The sequence below is a fragment of the Cenococcum geophilum genome (assembly GCF_001692895.1).
Source record: "Cenococcum geophilum 1.58 unplaced genomic scaffold K441scaffold_22, whole genome shotgun sequence".
NCBI lineage: Eukaryota > Fungi > Ascomycota > Dothideomycetes > Gloniales > Gloniaceae > Cenococcum > Cenococcum geophilum.
Genome location: NW_027137580.1, coordinates 137,949 through 159,889, shown reverse-complemented (window position 1 = coordinate 159,889; position 21,941 = coordinate 137,949). Strand labels below are relative to the sequence as shown.

Below are 21,941 nucleotides of genomic sequence, written 5' to 3'. Positions count from 1 at the left end.
TCGTATTACACCTAATTTAATTAATTAATTAAATTGATCCTATCCCTTATTGAATTGCTATTTATTACTAAATCCTTTATTTATCTTTATAACTACCTTTTAATATAACTTCTTAACCTACCTAAGCTGTTACTATAATGGTAATATTACCGAACTAAGCTAATTAGGATAAATGGATTAACCTTATTAGGCTTTAAGCTTAAATAGGAGACGTATAGGAATATATTAACTATTAACGACTTAGTTAATCGAGGCACTGGCATGGCAATACAACGTGCGCAAGCCTGTATAATTGGTAGTCTATAAACGAGAATCTAAAACTAAAGAAAGGAAAGGAGAAGACAAGTAGTACCATTTAAAGTTTTATACGGTCCTAGAGTTATATAAGCTTATATAACTCTGCGTCTACTATAACGTCTACTATAATCTACCGTTTTCCACTAGCGCTGTAATATTACCCCCCCTCTGAAAAAGCCTGCCCTTACGCTTTATATATCTATATTATATCTATAAGGTATTCTTATCTTTATACTTAATAGGTAACCTATTATTTTTACTATACTGGTATTTTATTTACTTATTAAGGTACTTTAGAGGTCTAGGTATATTAGGGTATTAGGTATAAAACTCTTTAAGCTTTTAGGGGTAGCCTATAAGTTCTAAGTAGGGTACTAAGTTAAGTCTAAATTATAGCCCTTTTATTAAACGCGGTACTTTAGCGCTCTTCTTACTAGTTTATAGGCTAGTATTTCTTTAATTTTCTATTTACTATTAACTTAAATTTATAGAGGAGTATTAGGGCGCGAAGAGACCCCAGGGAAGATTCGAAGGAATAATATAAATTCTATCTAAATCTAAGGGTATATAGCTCTTGCAGAGAACAAGACGTTGCGTAAGGAAGAGAAAGGAATAACGAGATAATCTTATAATTAAATAGTTAGGGGTCTTGGTGGTCAATACGTGCGTACGTGCGCACGCGGTCTTCGATGGACTTCGGTAGAATTCGATTGATCTTGACAGAACTTGGCAGAAGTCGCTTAAGCTGGCAGAATTCGGCAGAATTCGGTCAAAGCGTCGGAATTCGTCTGTCAAGTGTTTCACCGAAACATTCCTACTGTAACTGGGCTAGTCCCGTTACAAGGAGGTTTATTCTTTTATTTAGGTAATAGGTAATTTATAGCTGTCTATATCTTATCTAGTAAGAAAATAGGGTAAACCTTAATTAAATTTAAGAGCTTTACCTTATATAAGTTGCCTATTTTTTTAAGAACCTTATATAGTCCTACTATATAATAGTCTAGCTTATAGCTAGGTTATTCCGTCTTTTAGTTTTTTATTATAACCTAAACTATAATACTTACGGTAAAGTTAGGCTCGCGTCTATATTTATTTACTATTTTATTAATTTTTAAGCCTTTTTTAGATTTATATAGGCTACTATCTAAGCTTCTTCTAAGTGCTTAGCGTATTACTAGGCTTCTTTATAAAATAGTTTTTTTTAATATAGTTTAGGGTCCTTTTAGTTTTTCCTAGTTAAAGCTAGTATAGGGTAAGTAGCCTATTTTTCGTTACATCAGGATTTTTTTTTTTGGGGCACGTTGTTGCAAGCGAAAATCGGGGTCTGCAAAACCTGCGTAAGTCGCAATTTTGGCAATTTGCGGCGATTTGCAGCGATTTACTACAAACACACAGGCTACTTGTGCAAATCGCCGCAAATTGCTAAACCCTAATTTTCGGCTGCAACAAAAATACCATAAAAGCTCTGCACGAAGCTCTACACGGGGCTCTACACAGAGCTTTGCACAAGGCTCTACACAAAGCTCTACGTACAAAGGCTCTGCACGAGGCTCTACACGAAGCTCTGCACGAAGCTCTACACGAAGCTCTACACGAAGCTCTACACGAAGCTCTACACGAAGCTCTACACGAAGCTCTACACGAAGCTCTACACGAAGCTCTACACGAAGCTCTACACGAAGCTCTCCACGAAGCTCTACCAACCGAAGCTCTACACCAAAAGCTCTACCACAAAGCTCTACATAAAGCTCTCTACATAAAGCTCCTACACGAAAAGCTCTACCCGAAGCTCTAACACGAAGCTCTACACGAAGCTCTGCACGAAGGCTTTACACGAAGCTTTGCACGAGGCTCTACACAAGGCTCTACACAAAGCTCTACGTACAAGAGGCTCTGCACGAGGCTCTACACGAAGCTCTATACGGAAAAGCTCTGCACGAAGCTCTATACAAGGCTCTAACACCGAAGCTCTGCACAAAGCTTTACACGAGGCTCTACACGAGGCTCTACATAAAGCTCTGCGTACAGAGGCTCTGCACAAGGCTCTACACGAAGCTCTACCACGAAGCTCTACACACGAAGCTCTGCACGAAGCTCTGCACACGAAGCTCTGCACGGAAGCTCTACACGAAGCTCTGCACGAAGCTTCTGCACGAAGCTCTCACGAAGCTCTGCACGGAAAGCTTCTACACGAGCTCTACACACGAAAGCTCTACAACGAAGGCTCTACACGAAGCTCTAACACGAAGCTCTACACGAAGCTCTGCACGAAGCTCCTGCACGGAAGCTCTGCACGAAGCTCTGCACGGAAGCTCTGCACAAAGCTCTGCACAAAGCTCTACAACGAAGCTCTACACGAAGCTTTGCCACGAGGCTCTACACGGAAGCTCTATACGGAAGCTCTTACGTACAGAGGCTCTGCACGAGGCTTCTGCGCGAAGCTCTGCGTACGGAGGGCTTACGCGAAGCTCTGCATCGGGTCCCCGCTATATTCCCGATAGCCTCTCTACACGTACCTCTGCCAAGTATACCCCCCTTATATACACCTAGGTAACCACCCATTTTTTACCCTTCCTTACATTCCCTCCCTACCTAGGAAGACACCAGAACACGACAGCCAGCAGACGACCGTCGCCGGAGCCAGACGACCATCGGCCGGAGCTAGACGACCGTCGCCAGTGCTAGACGACCGTCGTCAGAGCTAGACGACCCGTCGCCGTCGCCAGATGACCGTCGGCCAGAGGCTAGGCGACCGTCAGAGCCAGACGACCGTCGTCAGAGCTAGACGACCGTCGCCAGAGCCAGATGACCGTCGCCAAGAGCTAGACGACCGTCGTCAGAGCTAGACGACCGTCGCCAGAGCCAGATGACCGTCGCCAGAGCCAGACGACCGTCAGAGCTGGACGACCGTCGCCAGAGCCACACGACCGCTGCTAGAGCCACACGACAACCGTTCGAACGACCAGCCAGCGAACACAATAAACGATTTGATCGATCGATCGAATCAAGGTGATATAGACAGGTAGGCACAGATAGGTAGGCATAGACGGGTAGGTATAGGCAGACAGACAGACAGACAGACAGACAGACAGATAGATAGATAGATAGATAGATAGACAGACAGACAGACAGGTAGGTAGGCAGGCAGGCAGGCAGGTAGATAATTTGGAGCCTCTACGAGAGGCTTCCCCCTTAATGCCTAAAGTAGATAGCTCTATATTTTATATAGTTATAATATAAATATATTTAAAAGTATATTATAGAAATCTATGGGAATATATGATAATTTGGTTATTATATAATATAATAATAATTTATATAGTTACAATTTATACAGTTCGTACAGTTTGTACAGTTCGTACAGTTCGTACAGTTCGTACAGTTCGTACGGTTCGTACAGTTTGTATAGTTCGTACAGTTTACACGCTATTTATTTGTAGGGTAGCAAAAAGCTAGAATTAGTTTGGTAGTTAAGCATTTTGCTGCAATTTGCTAGCAGATGCTGTAATTTTGTTGCGAAACGCGCGGTTTGCGCGAATCGCTAACGACCATATACGACTGCCCGAATCGCACAGTTTGCAGCAAATTGCCGCAATTTGCAACAACGTGCCTAAAAAGAAAATTCCTGATATAAATAGAGGCGAATTTAGTAAAATTATAGGATAGGGTTGCTTAGGTATAGTCTATAAGGGGTAGTAGTTTAGCCTTATTATTCTAGAAGTAGTTAATAAAGGGCTAAAGCCCCTAGTCTAGGTATTAATTTATAATCTCTGTCCAATTGTCTATTTAGAGGTAATATACTATAAAAAGCTTTAGCCTAATGCCTAAGATTTAGGTACACTTGTTTTAAAAAGCTAATATAAATTATAGCCCATAATTAGATAAAATCGTATTTAGTAACCCGTAATTTAGTAGATATATAATTAGGCCGCCTCTTTAGTATTAATATTCTTATAATAGGGAATTAAAAATAGGCGCTTACTAAAGCGGCTAACTAGAATTATAACTATATCGTATCTATTACGGTCTATAAGTAGCTTATAGAAGTCTATAAAGATATACTGCTAAGGGCGGTTAGATATTAGAATGGGTTTTATTTTATAGACTTATAGACCTATAATAGCCGTTATAGTTCTGTATATAACGGTTAATATCTATAACTATTCTAGGCTAGTAGTAATGGTTACTAATAATTTTATAAGTATTATTTTCTCTAGGGTAGGCCAGGCCTTTTATCAATATTCAATATCAATATGAGACCGTATTGAAGTTGATATTGAAACCAAATTTTATATTGAAATTTTACTGAATATTGAATCCAAATTACTTATGTAAAGTCTCGGTATAGTAATATAGTTGTAGTCAAGCTCCGTACTGCTCTAGGCCTTAGTAGAGCTCCAAAATACAGCTGCCCTCTCACCCCTACTCTCACCACTATCGCCAACTTCACGATCCTTGGCTTGGTGTAGTTGGCAGTAGCTTCTTAGGCTCTCCTTCTTGATTTGCCAAGACGCCAAAAGCGTCTTCCATTACGCTCGTTGCCACAAGCCCTCCCCCAGCCGTAATATTACTGAGCAACCAACTCTTTAAGCACTCCGTACGCTCAATATTCGTACTTCCGAGTGACATACGGTCCCATGAGACCGTTCGCCGTGCACCTGAAAATACTCGCTCGGCCTCTGCTGACATAGATGGAATAGATAATATATCAATAGCCATCTGAGAGAGTCGTGGGTAGTCAGCTTGGTGAGTAGGATCAAGCCACTAGTCAAGAGCCGTGCCTCGTATTGAGGTAGGCTTTCCTTTGATGAATTCCTCATACTCTTCCTCGACACTACTAGTGACGTTAAGCATTCGCATGTAGAGTTTGGTTTCGGAAGGCTCAGTAGATTCAGTAGATTTGGAAGCCGTAGAGCTGGTTGAGCGTTCCATATAGTGGTCCTCCCAAAGCTTCCTCACTGCAGTAAATGATTGCTTGTGCCACTTCTTATTCCAGTGCCTCTCAATATAAGTCTTCCGACGCGAGGGGTGAAGTAGGATTGAGGCTGCGTACGCAGAGGTGTCGTCAGTGAGCTTGTAGTATTTGTCAAAGGTATACCAGCTGGTGATAATGGCAGAGAGAAGGCGTTGATTTGGGCGATATCGATCCTAAAATTGCCAATTAGCAGAGCCTTAATAGCCTCCAAAAAGCTTACCTTTGAACGCTCGAAGTGTTTAATAAGAATATCCATAGTATATAGCGTTTGATCAATTGATGAGAAGTCGCTTTGGTTCATTATTGTAACCTCGTAGAACGGCTTTAAGAAGGCGTGCGTGTCGTCAATAATCTGCCAATCTTCAGGTGAGAGGTAGTCATCTTTTACTTCCCTATACCAGTTCCGAGAGTACGTATCAATTGCCGTTTGAACTTTCTCATCCTTGATAACCTTAAGTACGGTAAACCACGAGTTTCACCGAGTATTATTATCCAAAGGAACTGATCGCCCGGCTAAGGCTTTGAACTCATTATAGCGAGCTTCCGACGCCCGAATATGTACGATGAGGTTGTGAACTTTACTAAGCGTACCAATCTCCCTCCAGCCTGCAGCCTTTGCTTCCTTTATTTTTTGTGCGAGCTTCTTGTCAATTGTTGAGTTCTCATCAAGTGAGACTTGCCGAACGGCTTCGTCAATCGCGTCTTTATCTTTAAGGTAGAGGAAGGCTTGAAGGGCAAGATTGATGATATGGCCACTACATCGAATTCGGTGGTGAACTGGGTCCCAGTAGGGGAGTCCTCTTGCCTTAAGGCCCGCAGATATATGGCGACATATCTTATCGTTCGCGCCGTGATTGTCGCCGCAAATATAGCCAATTCTACCTAGAATTCCATAGCTCTCAGTAACTTGAAGAAAGGCGTTGGCTTGGTCTTCGCCACCATGTGAGGGAAGCTCTGGTAGAGCAAGTAGAGCCTTCCGTAACTGCCTTGTTTCCGCGTCAATAAAATGGGCGACGATTGCTTGGAGGGAGCGGTGATTTGGTGACGTCCACATATTAATTGAGAAGTGGATTTTTGAGAGAGAGCCTTGAAGCTTTTCTTTTAGGATCTTGCGATGTACTAAGTACGATTGCTTAATTAGCTTTGGTATAGTTCCTACCGCATTAATTGCAACTTCCTCAGCAGTATAATTGACCGTCATAAGTAACGCGTGTAGCTCTGGCCAGGTAGCCGCATTGTATGGTAGATTGCGTACAGCAATTAGTTGTACAAGAGCTTCGTTGAAGGCCTCGCGATTGATGGCGCCTTGAAGGATCTGCTCTTTTTAAGCTTCGCGTTCGAGCTGTTTAGAGCCTTCCAATTTGCTTAGTATATTCGTAAGGCGTTCCTGCCGCAGTCGCTTTGCTTTGACCTCTCCAGCTTGAATCTCTATACCATGCTTTTTGTCAAGGTGGGCGCGAACGGATGTCAAAGAGGCAGAGTCCCATTCGCACATTGAGCAGTACCAGATTCGATTCTTGCCATCGCGGGTAGCTTCATGAGGAAGAGGATCGCGGGCAAATTGCCAAGTAGAAGTAGCAGTAAGTCTTCGTCTTTTACGAGGCAATTGAGAGGAAGTTACACCTGGTGTACTTGGTGCAGAGTTACTCGACGCGTCGCCATCGCCAGAGTAGGTAAACTGATCCGAATCAAGCTCCGAAATAGCAGAGGTAGATATATTATCGTCGTCTGTTGTATTGGTAGATGAGGAAGGCATGGCGTTGGTCAAAGATAAGGTAGTTGAAGATTGGGTGTATGTAGGGCGCGTAAAAACTAACGATGTGGTATGCAATATTCTATAAACCAACGTGCAATGTTCGTGCATTTTAATTTTGTATGGGTTTACCTAATAAATTTGAAATACGCACGTATCGCTTAGGGGCCAAAGTCATCTACCGAGGCATCTATATAATTTTTTACTACCTCAACCCCAAAAATTGTCAATATTCAATAACTTTCAGTATTGAACATATCGTATTGATATTGCATATTGACCGTCAATATTCAATATTCAATAATCGTTAATCAATACTGAATATGGATAAAAGCACTGGGGTAGGCTATAGAGACCTAGGTATATACTTTGGTAATAAGCTAAGTCTCTAAGTTCTACTTCTTTACCACTACTAGTTATACCTAGTGCTTAAGTAGTCTATTTTTAAGGGACTATAGACTAGTAATATCCTTTATCTTTTTATAGTACTTTTTATAGAGAAGGGGCCGTATAATTTACCTATAGTAGTTTATTAATAAGGTTAAGTTCCGTAAAGTTAATAGGATATATCTTAGCATCTAGAAAGTTTATACCTAGTCCTACCTATATTTAAGGGTTAAGGTGCTTTAGTTATAGTAGCGTCTAAGTCTATAATAAGATCTTTATAGCTATCTAGTTATCTAAGTCCTATTTATATTATATAAAAGCGCCTATATGGTTAATAGCGCCTAGCTTATATATAATTAGGAAGTTAAACTAGGATAGAGTATCCGCCTACCGCGCTTACCGGGCTATAAGAGCCTTAGTTATTATAAAGTATACTAGGGCCTTAAAATTTAAAATTACCTCAATAGACTTAAGAGCACCCTCTAGTTATATACGCTAGTACTAAAAGCAAGAGATAATAGCTAGCATTTCTTTATTATAGATAGTGTAATTTAGCTTAGTATTTAGTATAGTCTTTAAACAGTATATAATAGAGTACTATTCTCCATTTAGTTACTTCTAGGAGAAAATACTAGCTATAATACTATTTAAGGCGTTAGTCTCTAGTATTAAGGGTTATTTTAGATAGAAGTAGGCGAGTAAGGGGGTAGATATTAATCGCTTCTTCAGCTTATTAAAGACCTACCTATATACGGTGTTAAAGTAAAAGGGCTAATTCTTTTAGGTAAGGCGGCTAAAAGGCCGGGTAATTCTACTATAGTTCTTAATAAAGTATTAGTAGAAATTATAGAAATTTAAGAATAATTATAGTCGTTTTTTCTAGATCTGCCTTAATTCTATTTATACTAATTATAAATCCTAAGTGTGAGGTGATAAGCTCCGCACTACTTAGCCACACAAACCCACAAAAGGTAAACGAGTGACTGGCTTGATGCCAGGCACGGCTGTGCGGAACAATATATATAGGCAAGGTGACTTCGTCACCTGACACTAAGTGCTTTATATATTTAATACTAAATTCTAACTTCTTAACATTAACCTAAAGGCTAGCCTTGTAGAGCCGCTATAGAACCTTATAGATATATTCCTCGTATTCTAGTTCATTTTCAAAGTAGATTATAATATTATCTAGGTAGCCTATATAGAAGTTATTGAGATAGTTATAAAAAAAGTATATAATTTATATACCGCTAGTACGTAGCTAGTTTATTAGTTAGTTTAAAAGGAAGTGCCTTATATTTATATAATCTATAATAGGTCCTAAATATAGTAAAATCCTTAAATCTAGGGTTTATTTTAATTTAATAAAATGTCTAACAGATATTAAACTTTATAAAAACCTTAGCCCTACTTATTTAGGCCAGAGTTTTATTAAGTAGGGGCAGCGGAGAGCGGTCCTTTTAGGTTATATTATTTAGTTTATTATAGTTAATGTAGAAAAAAAGTCCTCTATTTAGCCTTTTAATAATAATAAAAAGACGAGGTAAAAGGGACTTAGCTAGGTTTAATAAAGCCCTTATTTAGGTTATTAATAAGATACTACTTAGTAGCCTATAATTTGGCAATAGATTACTAATAAAGGGGGCTATAGCTAAGGGAGTTCTCCTTATTTAGCTTAATTTTAATCTTATAGTTATATGGTTATTAAGGCAGGAGTATATTAGATACTACTTTAGAAAATACGTTCTTAAATTTCTAGTATTAATAGGGTAGTTTCTATTTTACTAGCTCCTTATCTATAAGCTTACTTTCTTCTTTACTAAGCTAGTTATAAGCTAAAGTTTTTTTATCCTTAATTATTTAATTAATTTTATATAAGCTAGTTATAAAAGTAATAGTATTAGGCTAGACTAAGTTCTAGTAGAATTCTACGGCGCTAATATAGTAAATATTAACTAGGGAAACGTCTATAGGTTTTTTCACGGTCGGTTACTAGACTATATTTTATAGTTTAGGGTTTATAATCTTTCTTAGCTCCTATTCTATCTTCTACAAGTTATTCTTCTAATCTATTAGTTCTATATAGCGTCTAGTATTCCTTACTATTCTTTATAGCTATATAGGGGACTTAGCTAGGTTACTACTAACTTCCTAGGTCTTTAGTGTAGATAGCGTAATATAGGTAGTCTAGAGGTAGTTTAGTATACGGACCTATTACGGATTAGGCTATATATCTTTCTTAAAAGCCTAGTTCCTATATATAGCATTGGCCTAGTAAATAGTATTAATCTAGGGCTGTATAAGGGTTTCTATTATAATACTAATTTCTTTTATAAAGGAAGGGGTTAGAGGTAGAGTTTTAGGCTAGATAAGCCGTCTACTTTATATATTAAGCTATAAGCCTAAATAGGCTAGCTATTTTCTTCTTAAAATTATATTATAGCTTCTTAGATCTATAATAAGGAAGGGGATATTATACTACCTTTATTTGTTAATATAAAGGTAAATCCACAAGATAGTTATAATAGGTAGCCCTATTTATCTAACTATTTTAAATTATATATAGAAACTCCACAGGCTATTTAAAACAATTATCTCTAATAGGGGCCGCTGGTTTATCTCTATATTTTAAAAAGAACTAATTGCCTAGCTCTATATTAAAGCGTTATTATCTATAGTATACTACCTAAAAATAGATAGTTAAATAAAACGTATAAATACTATAATAAAATACTATAGGGCTTTATGAAAATCGGCCTCTGCACCTTTACGTAGTAGAGCCCAGGAACCTAGTATACAGCTATCGGCGTTCTATTAGGATCGTGTTAATAGACTACTAGAGTAAACACAGAGACGTATATACAACAGCGCGCCGGCGCTGCGATGTAGTGGTGGCGTAGAGAATTTTTTTACTGGGAGGGTAAGCCCGAACAAAGCTTTAAAAACGACCATTACGTCCAGTCCCGGCCGCGTCTGTATATTAAAAATACTACTTAAACCACGGCATCTATATCCAGCGTCCCCCCCTTCTCTTATATAAATACCTATATAGCCTAATAACCTAATAAGCCGCACGCGGCAACTAATAAGCCGCATATAACTAAATAAACTATATATAATGACTAAATAAACTATATATAATGACTAAATTAACTATATACGCCTTAGGAAGCCTATAATAAGCCTTTTATTCTCTACCCTACCTAACAGCCTAGACTTACCGCACGGTATTCCGTCTTTCTCTATACCTTTAGCTAGAGGTATATATAGGGGACCTAGGCTAGGGCCCTAGGATAAAATACCTAAATCTATATCTATATTTATCCCCCTATTACTTTAGGGTAAAAATTATACTATAAGTAGGAGGGCTATAGGCGTATATATATATAGGGCATTTAAATAGGAGTGAAGTAGGATTACATTATTTTTACGGCACTTGTAAATTTAAAAGGAAGTATAGTATAAGCGGTAAATAGGGTAAGATAGGTAATTGGGACACTTCTGTATAGGAGTCTTAAAGTAATAACCTAATAGTATTTTTTCTCCCGTTAATATAGTACGGAGGTACTACCTAGAGGGGTATACTTTGTGTTACCACTTACGTTTACCTTAGAGGTTTTTTATACCTATATTACGGCAGTAGTCTATATAGACCTTAATTAGGACCACATTAGACGTTAATTAAGAATTAATAATAATAATAAAATAGTATATTTAAATATATATATTATACTTATAGAACAGCTAGACTAACTAGCTTATATTTACTAATTTTACTATAAATAACTCTATCTTAGAAACTATAAAGGTCTCCCTATTTTAAGCTAGCTATAGTTAATATTTATAGATATATAATAATAATTCATTGCTTAACGTCTGATTTAGATCCCTATTAGGCCCACGCGGACTACTCCTTATATACATATGGGGAGAAAACTCTATTTAAGAAAACCCCGTAATCTATCTCCCCGCCTTTTAGGACTCGCCTATAGGGCGCCTACGAGGCGCCTACGAGTTACCTATAGTGCTCTTACTACCTTACTTTTTAACCTCCTTAGGAACCACTGCTGCCGTAATAAGCCTACGGACGCGCTAGTATTATAAACTTTACTCTACTACTGTAGAGTTATCAGGGGGCGCCCGTTACTCGCCCCCCCGCCCTTTATTACTATTTCCTTTGTAACCTAGAACTAGTTTAGTATATTTTAGCTAATAAGCCACTAGGTAACCGCCTTAAGGCCTTTTTATATTAAGAGTAGTATATTATAGTTCTCTATGCTAGCTACTAAGAGCATTACTTCTTAGTTAGTGCGTAGGGGGCATAACAGTATTACGTGTTTTGGTATCTGTCTTAGCCAGCTATATTTACATCTTGGGCTACCTACTAGGACACCCACCTAGTAGAGCCAGTCTTTTAGTCCTATTATTCCTATTCTTAAGAGTGTTACTATTATATTTTCTGCCTTTATTAGGCCTTCTTAGAGCCCTAAAGTGTTTACCCCCTATAGCATTAACTATACTATAGCTTAAGTTCCTCTTGCCTTAGTTAGCCTCTATACCTTTAACTCCTATATATCTCTCTAGCGTTGGTCCAGCTAGTATTATATTACAGTAGATAGTTTCCTGGCGTTCTTTTATACTCTACTTTAGCTCCTTTCTCTTTCTTACTATTATCTTTACTAGCCTCTTATACGTCTCCCTTTTTCCTCTATATAGGCCTAGGCCCTAAAGTAGTACCATTCTTCTTCTACTTTCTTTACCTATTTCTCTAATATATCTTCCCTACTTTAGGGCTATTAGTTTGTTCTCCTATAGGGCGCCTTAGGGTCCCTCCATAGTTTATTTAGGCGTGTCTTAATATACTTTATAACATTAGAGTTACGTTTATTTTACGCCCTTTATATTACAGCGGCTTTAATATATAGTTATAGGGGGGGAATATTAGCTTCCTTCTTAAGCAGTGCTATGGCCATTCGCTTATATCCGCCTATTATACTCCAAAGGCAGGCTATTTAGACCTTTTAGAGTGGTTTAAGAAGCGATTTAGGGGGGCCTTTCTTAGATTCTCTAATAGCCTAAATACTAGACCTATACGTTATAGTTGGCCGGACAACTGCTATATATAGTAGGTATAACCTCTAAAAGCATAGACCCTATATAGAATTAATAATCCTAGATAATATGATGTACTATACTTGGCCCTTATAGGCCGCTTACGCCGCATATACGCTCTACTAGAGCTTACTATCTACCTATACTCCTAATACCCTTAAGCTCTAAACTAGTTAACCTCTAAAGCCTTAAATATAGATTATATACTAGAGATCTACAAATTAGTTGCGTTTTCTTATAAAGTAGATTAGCTAGTATTTCTCTGGTAAGAATTAGACTCTATATTGTCTTGCCTATTCTATATAGGTATTATAAGCTTTCTCTAGTGTTCTGCAATTCTTTGCGGCTATTGGCCCGTATATAATTAGGTTTATATTATTAACGAAGCCTATCCCCTAGGTCGCCCCTTCTTTAAAGAAGTTAAGTAGGTTACTTATAAAGAAAAGGAAGAGTATAGGCGAGAGGGGTAATCCTTATAGTATTCCTATTATAATTGCGATAAAGGGGTTTTAGTATCCGCTAAAGACCAGTAATATTTCTTTCTAACCTATAAACCCTTAAATAAATTATATAATCTATTCTGGGAAGCCTTTTGCCCTAAGGATATATAGGAGACGCTTATAGGGTACGTTATTATAGGCGCCACTAATATTTAGGCTAAGCATTAATACTACAAAGTCCCTTCGCATCGCCTATGTAGATTTAATAGTGGTAGCGAGTAGCGTAAGTGCTAATAGTGTTAAGCGGTTCTTTCTTGCCCCCATTTGGCTTTATAGTAGTAGGGCGTGTTCCTTAGCCGTGTCTGCTATGCGGTCCGCTATTACCTTTTCTAAGATCTTGCTGAGGGTGTTTTCTAAGGCAATAGGGCGGTAGCTTCCTAGGATTAAGTAATCTGCTTTACCTTCTTTCCGTAGGATAACTGTTGTTATAGATTTTCTAAGTCGCGGCAGGTAGTTATATAGTAGAGTTCGACATACCTACTTATCTAGGCCTCTACCCCAGTTTTCTAGTATTTATCCTAAACCCAGGCCTAAAGGCCTAGGGGCTTTCTATAAGTAGTTAGCTGCCACCACCTTAATGGGGGGTCTTACCAGTTCTTTTAGATATCTTATAATGGGATTGGCCTAAGCACCAGTCCGCCCCCCCGCGGTCTATATAAGAGTCTCCTCTTAGAGTTAGTACGCTTTCGTACGGCTTAGGAGCCTTCTATAGCCTCTAGTTTTATACCTTTTCTATTATTTCTACCGGTATAGGCATAAGCTGCCTTTTCTAGGGGTTATAACTCCCGTCTTACATGCCTACTGGTATAATCCTATAAAGGTATTATAGCTGCATCCTATAATATAGAAGCCTTAGGTACCTTATATAGTTAAGGCCCAAACTAAAAAGCCTTCCCTACCTAAGTAACTCCTATTTGCTCCTTAAGCACGTCTTACTAGCGTACCGCCCTAAAGGCGAACGGTTCCGTCTATTAATATACTAACACGCGCATCCATTCTCTTAAGCCACGTAGTAGTCTTCTCCGGCTAGGACGTAATCCTACCTATATACTAGGTGCACTAGGGGTTAGAGCCTAGCTAAGGGGTAAGGTCCCTAAAGCCAGCAGTAGCTACTATATACTACGCCCTATGGGAAACTAGTAGTAATATAGGGGCGTAACACCCTATACACTACCAGCTTCCGTTTCGCGTTGCCTATAAGGGTCTCCCTATAATAGGCCGACCGTGTCTTATAGGAGGGGGCTATAGACTAGGTCCCATGCTAGGCAACCTACTCCCCCCTCTTCTACTAACCAAGCTTATATCCCCCCTTTTTATAAGCTGTACCTATATCTCTAACCATTAAGTCCTTATCCGACTGGCCTGTATTTCCCCTACAGCCTCCCCTATATATATACATTAGGTTATATACACCACGCCTATTAAGACCTTCCTATAAGTCGCCTTATATATATACATTAGGTTGCGTACACTACGCCTATTAAGACCCTCCTATAAGTCGCCTTTTAACGCCATGGGGCCGTTAAAGCTGGCCTATATTTTCGCTGCCTAGAGCTTTACCCGTATTTCCACCTCGTTAAGCCGTCTAGTCGCTGTCGCGTCGCTATCGCGTCGCTGTTAACTAGGTCGCGCGCACTATGCCTATTAAGACCCTCTTTTAAGTCACCTAGGTGTACCAGTATACTAGATAGGCCCTTAGAGGGGCCTTAATAAGTTCTTTAAGTAGGGCCTTAATAAGTTCTTCGTGGTGGCCTTTGGGGCCTTAATAAGTTTTGTACAAGGTATCTGCGACGCGTTAACCTTAATAAGTTCTTATAAAAAAGGGTTCCCTACGCCCTCGCCATATCCATTTGGTCTTAGAGCTAGTGCAAGCCCAAAGGTGTCCTATTGTACGCCTAGGACGCGTCTATATCCGCTGGCTTAATAAGGCCAGTTTCGGCCCTAGCTATGAGCTAGGTAGACGTATATCGGGTGGTTTTCGTATCCCAGTTTCCCTTAGTAGGCCTCCCTAGATGGTAGAACGGGAGCTCCAAGCGGAGGCAGTGAGGCTCCTGGTGTTATTGAGGGCGATGCTTCATACGCGTCGCGGGCTCAACACCACAGAGTCGGACGACAGCGCGCTGCACGCGCTGCGACGGCTCTCTACCATCGCCTCTGCACTTGGCCATCAAAAGGATCAGTATCCTAATGATGTTTCCACCCGCGGCGACGTGGACGCGTGCAGTAGGGCTTCGCGGGCTTTATAGATATATTTTAAACTCTTTAATAATGTCCCTCGCCCTACTTATTACGCCCTATAAGTTATAAAAGCAAACTAATTTATAAAAAAATTAGAGGAACTATACTAGTTTCTTATTAATAAGATAACTTAGGCCTAATTTGTTTATAAAGCTGTAGCAAATAAGAACTAAACCCTAGTACTAGCCTATTAAGTTAGTAATTTTATCTAGCTAGATATAAGAAATCTAAATATAAAATAACCTATTAAGAAACTTAATTAAAAAAACGCTGGCCCTTATAAGGTTAAAAGGCTTATTTTCCCTTACGCCTATTAACTAAAGCTCCCTAATATAGTTAAATTTTATCTCGTATTCTATACGTTAGTAATTTACCTTACTATCCTTATATTAGATACTTTACCTAAATAAATATAAAACCCTCCCCTATTAGTTAAAGTAGATAGTAAAAATAAGTACTTTATTAAAAGAATTAATAATATTAAGTATAATAAGCGGAAACGCTAATATATATACCTTATAAAATAGAGAGGCTTTATTAAGCCCTTATAGAAACCTATTAACTCTATAAAACTTATATAAGCTATAGAAGACTTTTATATACTCTGCCTAGAACTACTATAACCCTATTTTATAGAAGCTTAAGTTTAAAGAGGGGGTACTATTTATTACAGATCTTATATTAATAGTAGTATAACTACTAAGAAGAGATATAAATAGGTTAGTTAAGATAGTATAGGAGGTACTAGAACCGATTAAGCTATAGGATAAGTAGTAGCTAAGTTATATAATTAGTTACGTTATAAGTTTAGAATGTAAAAATATGGGAATATAAGAATATAGGCGACATAATAATATATTAACGTATTAACATACTTAGTATATTTCTTAGGCGCAGTATTATATATTTAAAGGACTACAGTCCCTACCTAGATGGTTCTCTCCTTTATAGTAAATCTTAGAATATAATTAGAGTTAATCTATTAGGTAATATACTCCACTAGTTATATTTACGTTATTGACTTTCTTATTTACCTATATACCTAGCCTTTTGACAAATCTACCGTAGTATTTCCCATAAGACTTTATTACGCTATTATAGAATACCTCTATAATACCTTATAAATATTTACCTATTTCTACTAACTTAGTAATTAGAGACCGATTATAAGACCGTAAATAACTACAATTTATAGCAATTTAACGGCGATCTACTGTATTTTGCTATATCCTATTAAGTTCTGCTAGGACCGCTACCTAAATTCTATTTCACCCTATATATATATTAACTAAGTAACTAAGTTAATAATATATACCCTTTCTTTTTATTTCCTTACCTTCTTTCCTTACGCAATATTTTAACTTTATTATATAGTTTATATATATAGCTTAATAATATCTACTTTGCTATATATTATTGTCGCTTATACTTACTCTGTAATAGTTTCCTTAATAGTAACTAGATAATAATTTAGGATACTTATAATCTAACGGTTACTACTATAGGAAGGTACGGCCTCTCTTAGATAGAAAGTCATGGTGCTATTAGTCTATCTATCTATCTATCTATCTATCAGTTAGTTAGTTATAATTAGTTATAATTAATTAGTAGAAAACAGTCCATAAGAAAGAAAGAAAAGAGTATATTCCTGGTAACTAGTAAAGTTATAATATATAAGGAGGGAAGCCGAAGGCTCTATAAATATAGGAAAATGCTAAGATACTAGGCGTTGTCTAGTCTATACCACTATACTACTAGCGACTCCTAGGGTACCCCTTATACTATTAGCCCCTAAACCTTTTAGGGTGGCCTATTTAATAGTTATAATATAGTTTTTAATTAGGATTAGCTTCCGTTCTAGATAATTTATCTAGGGTACTTTAGACCCTAGACGCCTCTAAATAGTTACCCTTAATACGCTCTTAGTAAATATTAAGACTAATAAAACAGTCTATTCGCTGTGGCTAGAAGACTTCTTCTTTATACTAGTTATAAATATAATAGGGGACTTACTATTACTAGTAGTAAGTACCTATATAGATCCTCTAAACGTAGGGTTAGTAATGGATTTAATGGGTATATCGCCTTACTACCTATAAGTCTAGCTATATATAAACAACCTATACCCTAACTACGAGGTATTAGCGACCTACCTGTATGGTCGAGCTTTTAGAATATTTTTAATAGTGTACTAAATTTAGCCGAGCCTTAAATAGACTAATTAGAATTTTCTATACTAAGTGTAGAAAATTACTATTAGCTCGGTTAAACGTAGGGAAGTTATAGTAAGTTAAATCTAACTAATTGGATAACTTTAACCGCTAGTTAAAGTTCCTTAATATCTTCGCGCCGCGTATATATACTACCTATATATCTATACGCAAAATTAGAACGCTTTTTCCCCTCTAGTTTTTTTCCTTATTAAGGTTTTTATAGGGTTTTATTAAGGCCTAAGTATATAAAGGATTAAGGATAATCCTTTTAAAGGGGGAGGGGGGGCATTATTAAGTAAAACCTAAGTAGATAGTTATATAGCTATAAGGTATAGGCGACCTAGGGGCGATATAGGGTAACTTACCTATAAGGTACGTGCGCTAGACGTACTTAGAAAACCCCCTTCCTTACCTTATATACAGACTCCTTCTTTTCTCTTAAGGATTTGTCTATCTATATAATATACCCTATGGAGGTCGCTAACATAGCCAATTGCACCTTCCCGATTAGGCAGTTAGGACACCCCAAGCTTACCACCCACTATAACTACCTTTAAAAGCATTAAAAACACCAACATTTTATATAAAATCTATCTAGTCGTTAATTAGGCAAAAAAAACGAGTAAATTAGGGCTGCAGAAGCCTCTGCTTTAGTAGTTAACGGCTTCTACTAGGGCACTTAGGCGTCCCAGCGGCCGGGCGGCCGAGGCGCCCCAGAATTATGCGACCGCAGATTGCATCCTTTTCTGCTTAGGCAGAAGCTTTTACAGCCTCAATTCTCCACGTTCTTTAAGCCTAATTGATATCTAGATATATTATATACAAAATTCTAGCATTTTTAAGGCTCTGTAGAGAGTTTCCTGAGGAAACGTGTCCTAACTGCCTAATCGGGAAGGTGCAATTGGCTATGTTAGCGACCTCCGTATTGTTCTCTTAATTGGACTCCCTATCCATATCCCTATGTTATAAGTAGTAGAAGTACGCTAAGCAGTATATAGAGGTTCTATTTAGTAACTATATTAATAAGTAAATAGGAAGATAAGGAACTAGTTAAGCTATAATATAGGAAGGTTTTTAATAAATCTAATATAGAAATAGAGCCTTCACGGGTGCGTAGGACGAATTTAGCTATATTTAAATAGCATATTAGGTAAATTAGGGTTAAATTTTAATCGGGTAATATTATTAATATTTATACATAGAGAGGTGCTGCCAAAAATCCGTAATATAATACCATAAAATCTATGCCACTTTCCTAATTGGGACGGCTAGCGTGACAGTCAGCGTACGTCATTCAACAGTTAGCGGACAGCGAGCGATCCAATTGATGCAATCAGTCAGCTATTTTGCTCAAGCTCGCAGCTAGGCTGACTGTTGGACACACTGGTCGCGGGGGTGACGACAGTGGTGAGAGGGCAGTCGCGAGAGAGCAGATATTTTGAAACTCTACTAGAGACCAGGGGCGTGGAGCGTACTTTTAATTAAAACACTATGCCAAGACTGTGCCATATTCAATATCAATATCAATACGACCTTATACTAACATTGAATATTGATAAAAGCACTGCCTAGAGCTAAATGACCAGAGCCGCCAACCGGCTGAGGTAGGACGCGCATAAAGATAACTCTATGTACACTCGCTTTGTTAAACGGGAAAAGGAAAGTAAGCTCTCATGCTAGACCTGCTCGGTTAGACAGTACTTTTACACTGTCTTAAAGAAGCCAATCTGCTGAAATAATGATGCTTTGAGGAAGTAGAAAAAAGCAAAAACGACTAAGGTCTTGTTACCGGCTTGAATGCGATTTGCAATGGCTGAGGGGCTTACATAGAACAGCAGGGCGAATGGTAGGGATATACAGAATTGCACTCCCAATCAACATCCTCCTGATGAATGAATACATGACGTCTTCACCTGTATTGACTCGAGAGAGCGTCCCCTTGCGGAAAGTGCTAATTTCCGCGTTGCCATTACTTTGTAAGAAGTGGCCCGACATATCCCTCTCATCAGTCATTATTTTTGTCGTGGTGGGTATAGCGATTCCGCGATGGATGATCGTATTTAAAGGACGTTGACAATAGAGCAGGTTGGTGCTTTGAATGAAATTCGAGTGCTTGTGACAAGATCTTTCAAGGTATTAGAAAAGCTATAGAGAAAAGTAAGAGATTTTTAGATATCGGTACCAGATCTCAGATTGAATAATGCAGTGATTTCCCAAGAATAAGGAACTGGTAGAGCGCAGTGCGAATGCCACGTGGTAAAGCCGAGTTATATAGCGAAGAAAACGAGTCTCAAATCTCAACCAGAAAGTATGTTGAAAAATTATTTAACGGAGGAGACAATAGGAACTTAAACACTGCAGGCAGAGAGAGTAGAATATAAGCCTTCATCAGAAACCGACGTGGCTATTCTACAACAGAAACTGGTGTGACATAGTTTTACGTGGCTCCAGCCTCGCGGGGTTGCGTGCAGACCGCTCTGTTATTGGCTGCCGGTGAATTATCATGGTCGACTATTCCCTCGTATGTATCTATATTGTTTAGAAAATATTGAATAGCCTGATATATATGTGCGAGTGGATAGTGTGTAGACAGGTGGACAATGTACAAAATACGGACGTCAGCTTTCTTAAACCGGAGGTTCTTGATTGAGTGCCGGCCCTGAAAAAACTGCCCTGAAGGTGATTAAGCAGCCAATCAACATTCTATCTAGCGTCTGGCTGTCTGGCTTAAAAATACGGCGTCCAATAAAGCCAATTAATGAGGTCATTTACAACACGGCAGTACCCGCAATGTTAGAATTACAAGGTCATGGGGTCACAGCGGAGCTATCTTGAGGGTCTAATTAATGATAGAGATGACGCAGACGATAAATATTGATTGATTCGTTATGCAGTAGATGCGGTTAATGTCTATATAGATTGCATGCGGACTTCAACCTCGCAATATGTCCAGAGCTTAGTCAGCATTCCTCATGCTAACGTGTTCCTTACCTCAGAAGCTCAGACTAAGAAATCGATTGTGCGGATATAGGAATATCCGCACCGTCCGCTAAGCTGATTTAGGACGGCAATCGTTTTCTTAGTCTGAGGGACTTTGGCGAGATTTGTAGAAAACCTAAACATCGTTTATATGAGAAGACCTCATCAACTTTAACAAAATTGATCTACCCTCCCACAATACCTGTCGACATAAAAATTACACCAAATTATAGAGAAAAGCCTACTCTATAAAGCTATGAGATCTTCAGCTCCTTATACGCGCGCGACGTTAAGAGGAATTCGTCGCCGTAGAGGCCCTAATTCTACCTCTGCACCGCCGAGCCGCGCAGTAAACACCAACGCTGAACGCTTACGCCCACGCCGCCAGCCCTCTGCGTAGAGCTTTGCGAGAGCTCTGCGGAACGAAGCTCAGGGGGAGACCTGCACGGAGCTCTGCAAAAGCTCTGCACGAAGCTCCGCACGAGGCTCCGCACGAAGCTCTGCTCGAAGCTCTGCTCGGGGCTCTGCTCGAAGCTCTGCTCGAAGCTCTGCTCGAAGCTCTGCTCGAAGCTCTGCCCGAGGCTCTGCTCGAGGCTCTGTTCGAAGCCGCTATAAGAGCTCCAAAGCTTCTACTAAACACGCAGCGCTTAAATATACTAGGAAGGTTCTACAATTGGCCGCGTACGAAACGCCCGTACGAGCGCTCCATACAATCGTCCTCTACAAACGTCTCTGCAATTAATCGCCCGTACGAAACGTCTGCACGTCTGCACAGTTACACGTCTGTACGCCTGCACGTGGCTCTGCACGAAGCTCTGCACGAAGCTCTGCACGAGGCTCTGCACGAAGCTCTGCACGAAGCTCTGCACGAAGCTCTGCACGAAGCTTTGCACGAAAGCTCTGCACGAGGCTTTGCACGAAGCTCTGCACGAAGCTCTTGCACGAAGCTCTGCACGAAGCCCCACACGAAGCTCTGCACGAAGCTCTGCTAAGGTTTCTGCACGAAGCTCTACACGAAGCCCTGCATAAGCTCTACACGAAAGCTCTACTAAGGCTCTGCACGAGGCTCTGCACGAGGCTCTGCCCCCTAGTAGTAGCAGAGACACTCCGGGCCAAGGGAGGATATTTTTAAGGAAGGACCCAACTATAGCACCTACTAGGTGTTGCAATAGCTTTAAGTAGTAGATATCTATATATCTGTATAGTTTTATCTATATTAGTAGACTATTTAATAGATATAATATATTGTTACGCTTTTAACAACGCGTTTTTTAACTTTAACGAAATTATGTCAGGACCAAGCAATAGCCGTATAATAAAATTAATACCATTTAGAAGCCCTAAGTCTTAAAAAAAATGTGACTATGGGGTTTAATAATAACGCGTTGTGTGAATGAATAAATTAGATATCCGCAATATCCGTTTTGCGGATTTTGCTTACGTTTTTAACAAAACTCGCCAAACCCTCTCAGACGTGATTTTGCAAT

General features: G+C 39.0%; 2 protein-coding genes across 2 annotated transcripts; both read right to left on the bottom strand.

Annotated features, from left to right (window-relative positions):
• Positions 1-6,431: 6,431 nt before the first annotated feature.
• Positions 6,432-7,109, bottom strand: K441DRAFT_720645 (uncharacterized protein). The gene has a single exon (XM_067654047.1). The coding sequence runs from the start codon at positions 7,026-7,028 to the stop codon at positions 6,597-6,599; it is 432 nt and encodes a 143-aa protein (XP_067503755.1). The 5' UTR covers positions 7,029-7,109; the 3' UTR covers positions 6,432-6,596.
• Positions 7,110-18,945: 11,836 nt separating this feature from the next.
• On the bottom strand, positions 18,946-19,867 carry K441DRAFT_660064 (uncharacterized protein). Its single transcript, XM_067648638.1, has 3 exons — positions 19,658-19,867; positions 19,302-19,600; positions 18,946-19,249 (listed from the first exon to the last, which is right to left on the bottom strand). The coding sequence occupies exons 2-3, from the start codon at positions 19,486-19,488 to the stop codon at positions 19,179-19,181; spliced, it is 258 nt and encodes an 85-aa protein (XP_067503754.1). The 5' UTR covers positions 19,489-19,600; positions 19,658-19,867; the 3' UTR covers positions 18,946-19,178.
• Positions 19,868-21,941: the final 2,074 nt, after the last annotated feature.

What these genes read in the sequence shown, in the direction of transcription:
- K441DRAFT_720645 (XM_067654047.1), bottom strand. Translation starts at nt 7,028, where the DNA reads ATGCCTTCCTCATCTACCAATACAACAGACGACGATAATATATCTACC.
- K441DRAFT_660064 (XM_067648638.1), bottom strand. Translation starts at nt 19,488, where the DNA reads ATGACTGATGAGAGGGATATGTCGGGCCACTTCTTACAAAGTAATGGC. An exon ending in CATTCGCCCTGCTGTTCTAT is followed by an intron (nt 19,250 to 19,301) that starts GTAAGCCCCTCA and finishes ACAAGACCTTAG; the next exon opens with TCGTTTTTGCTTTTTTCTAC.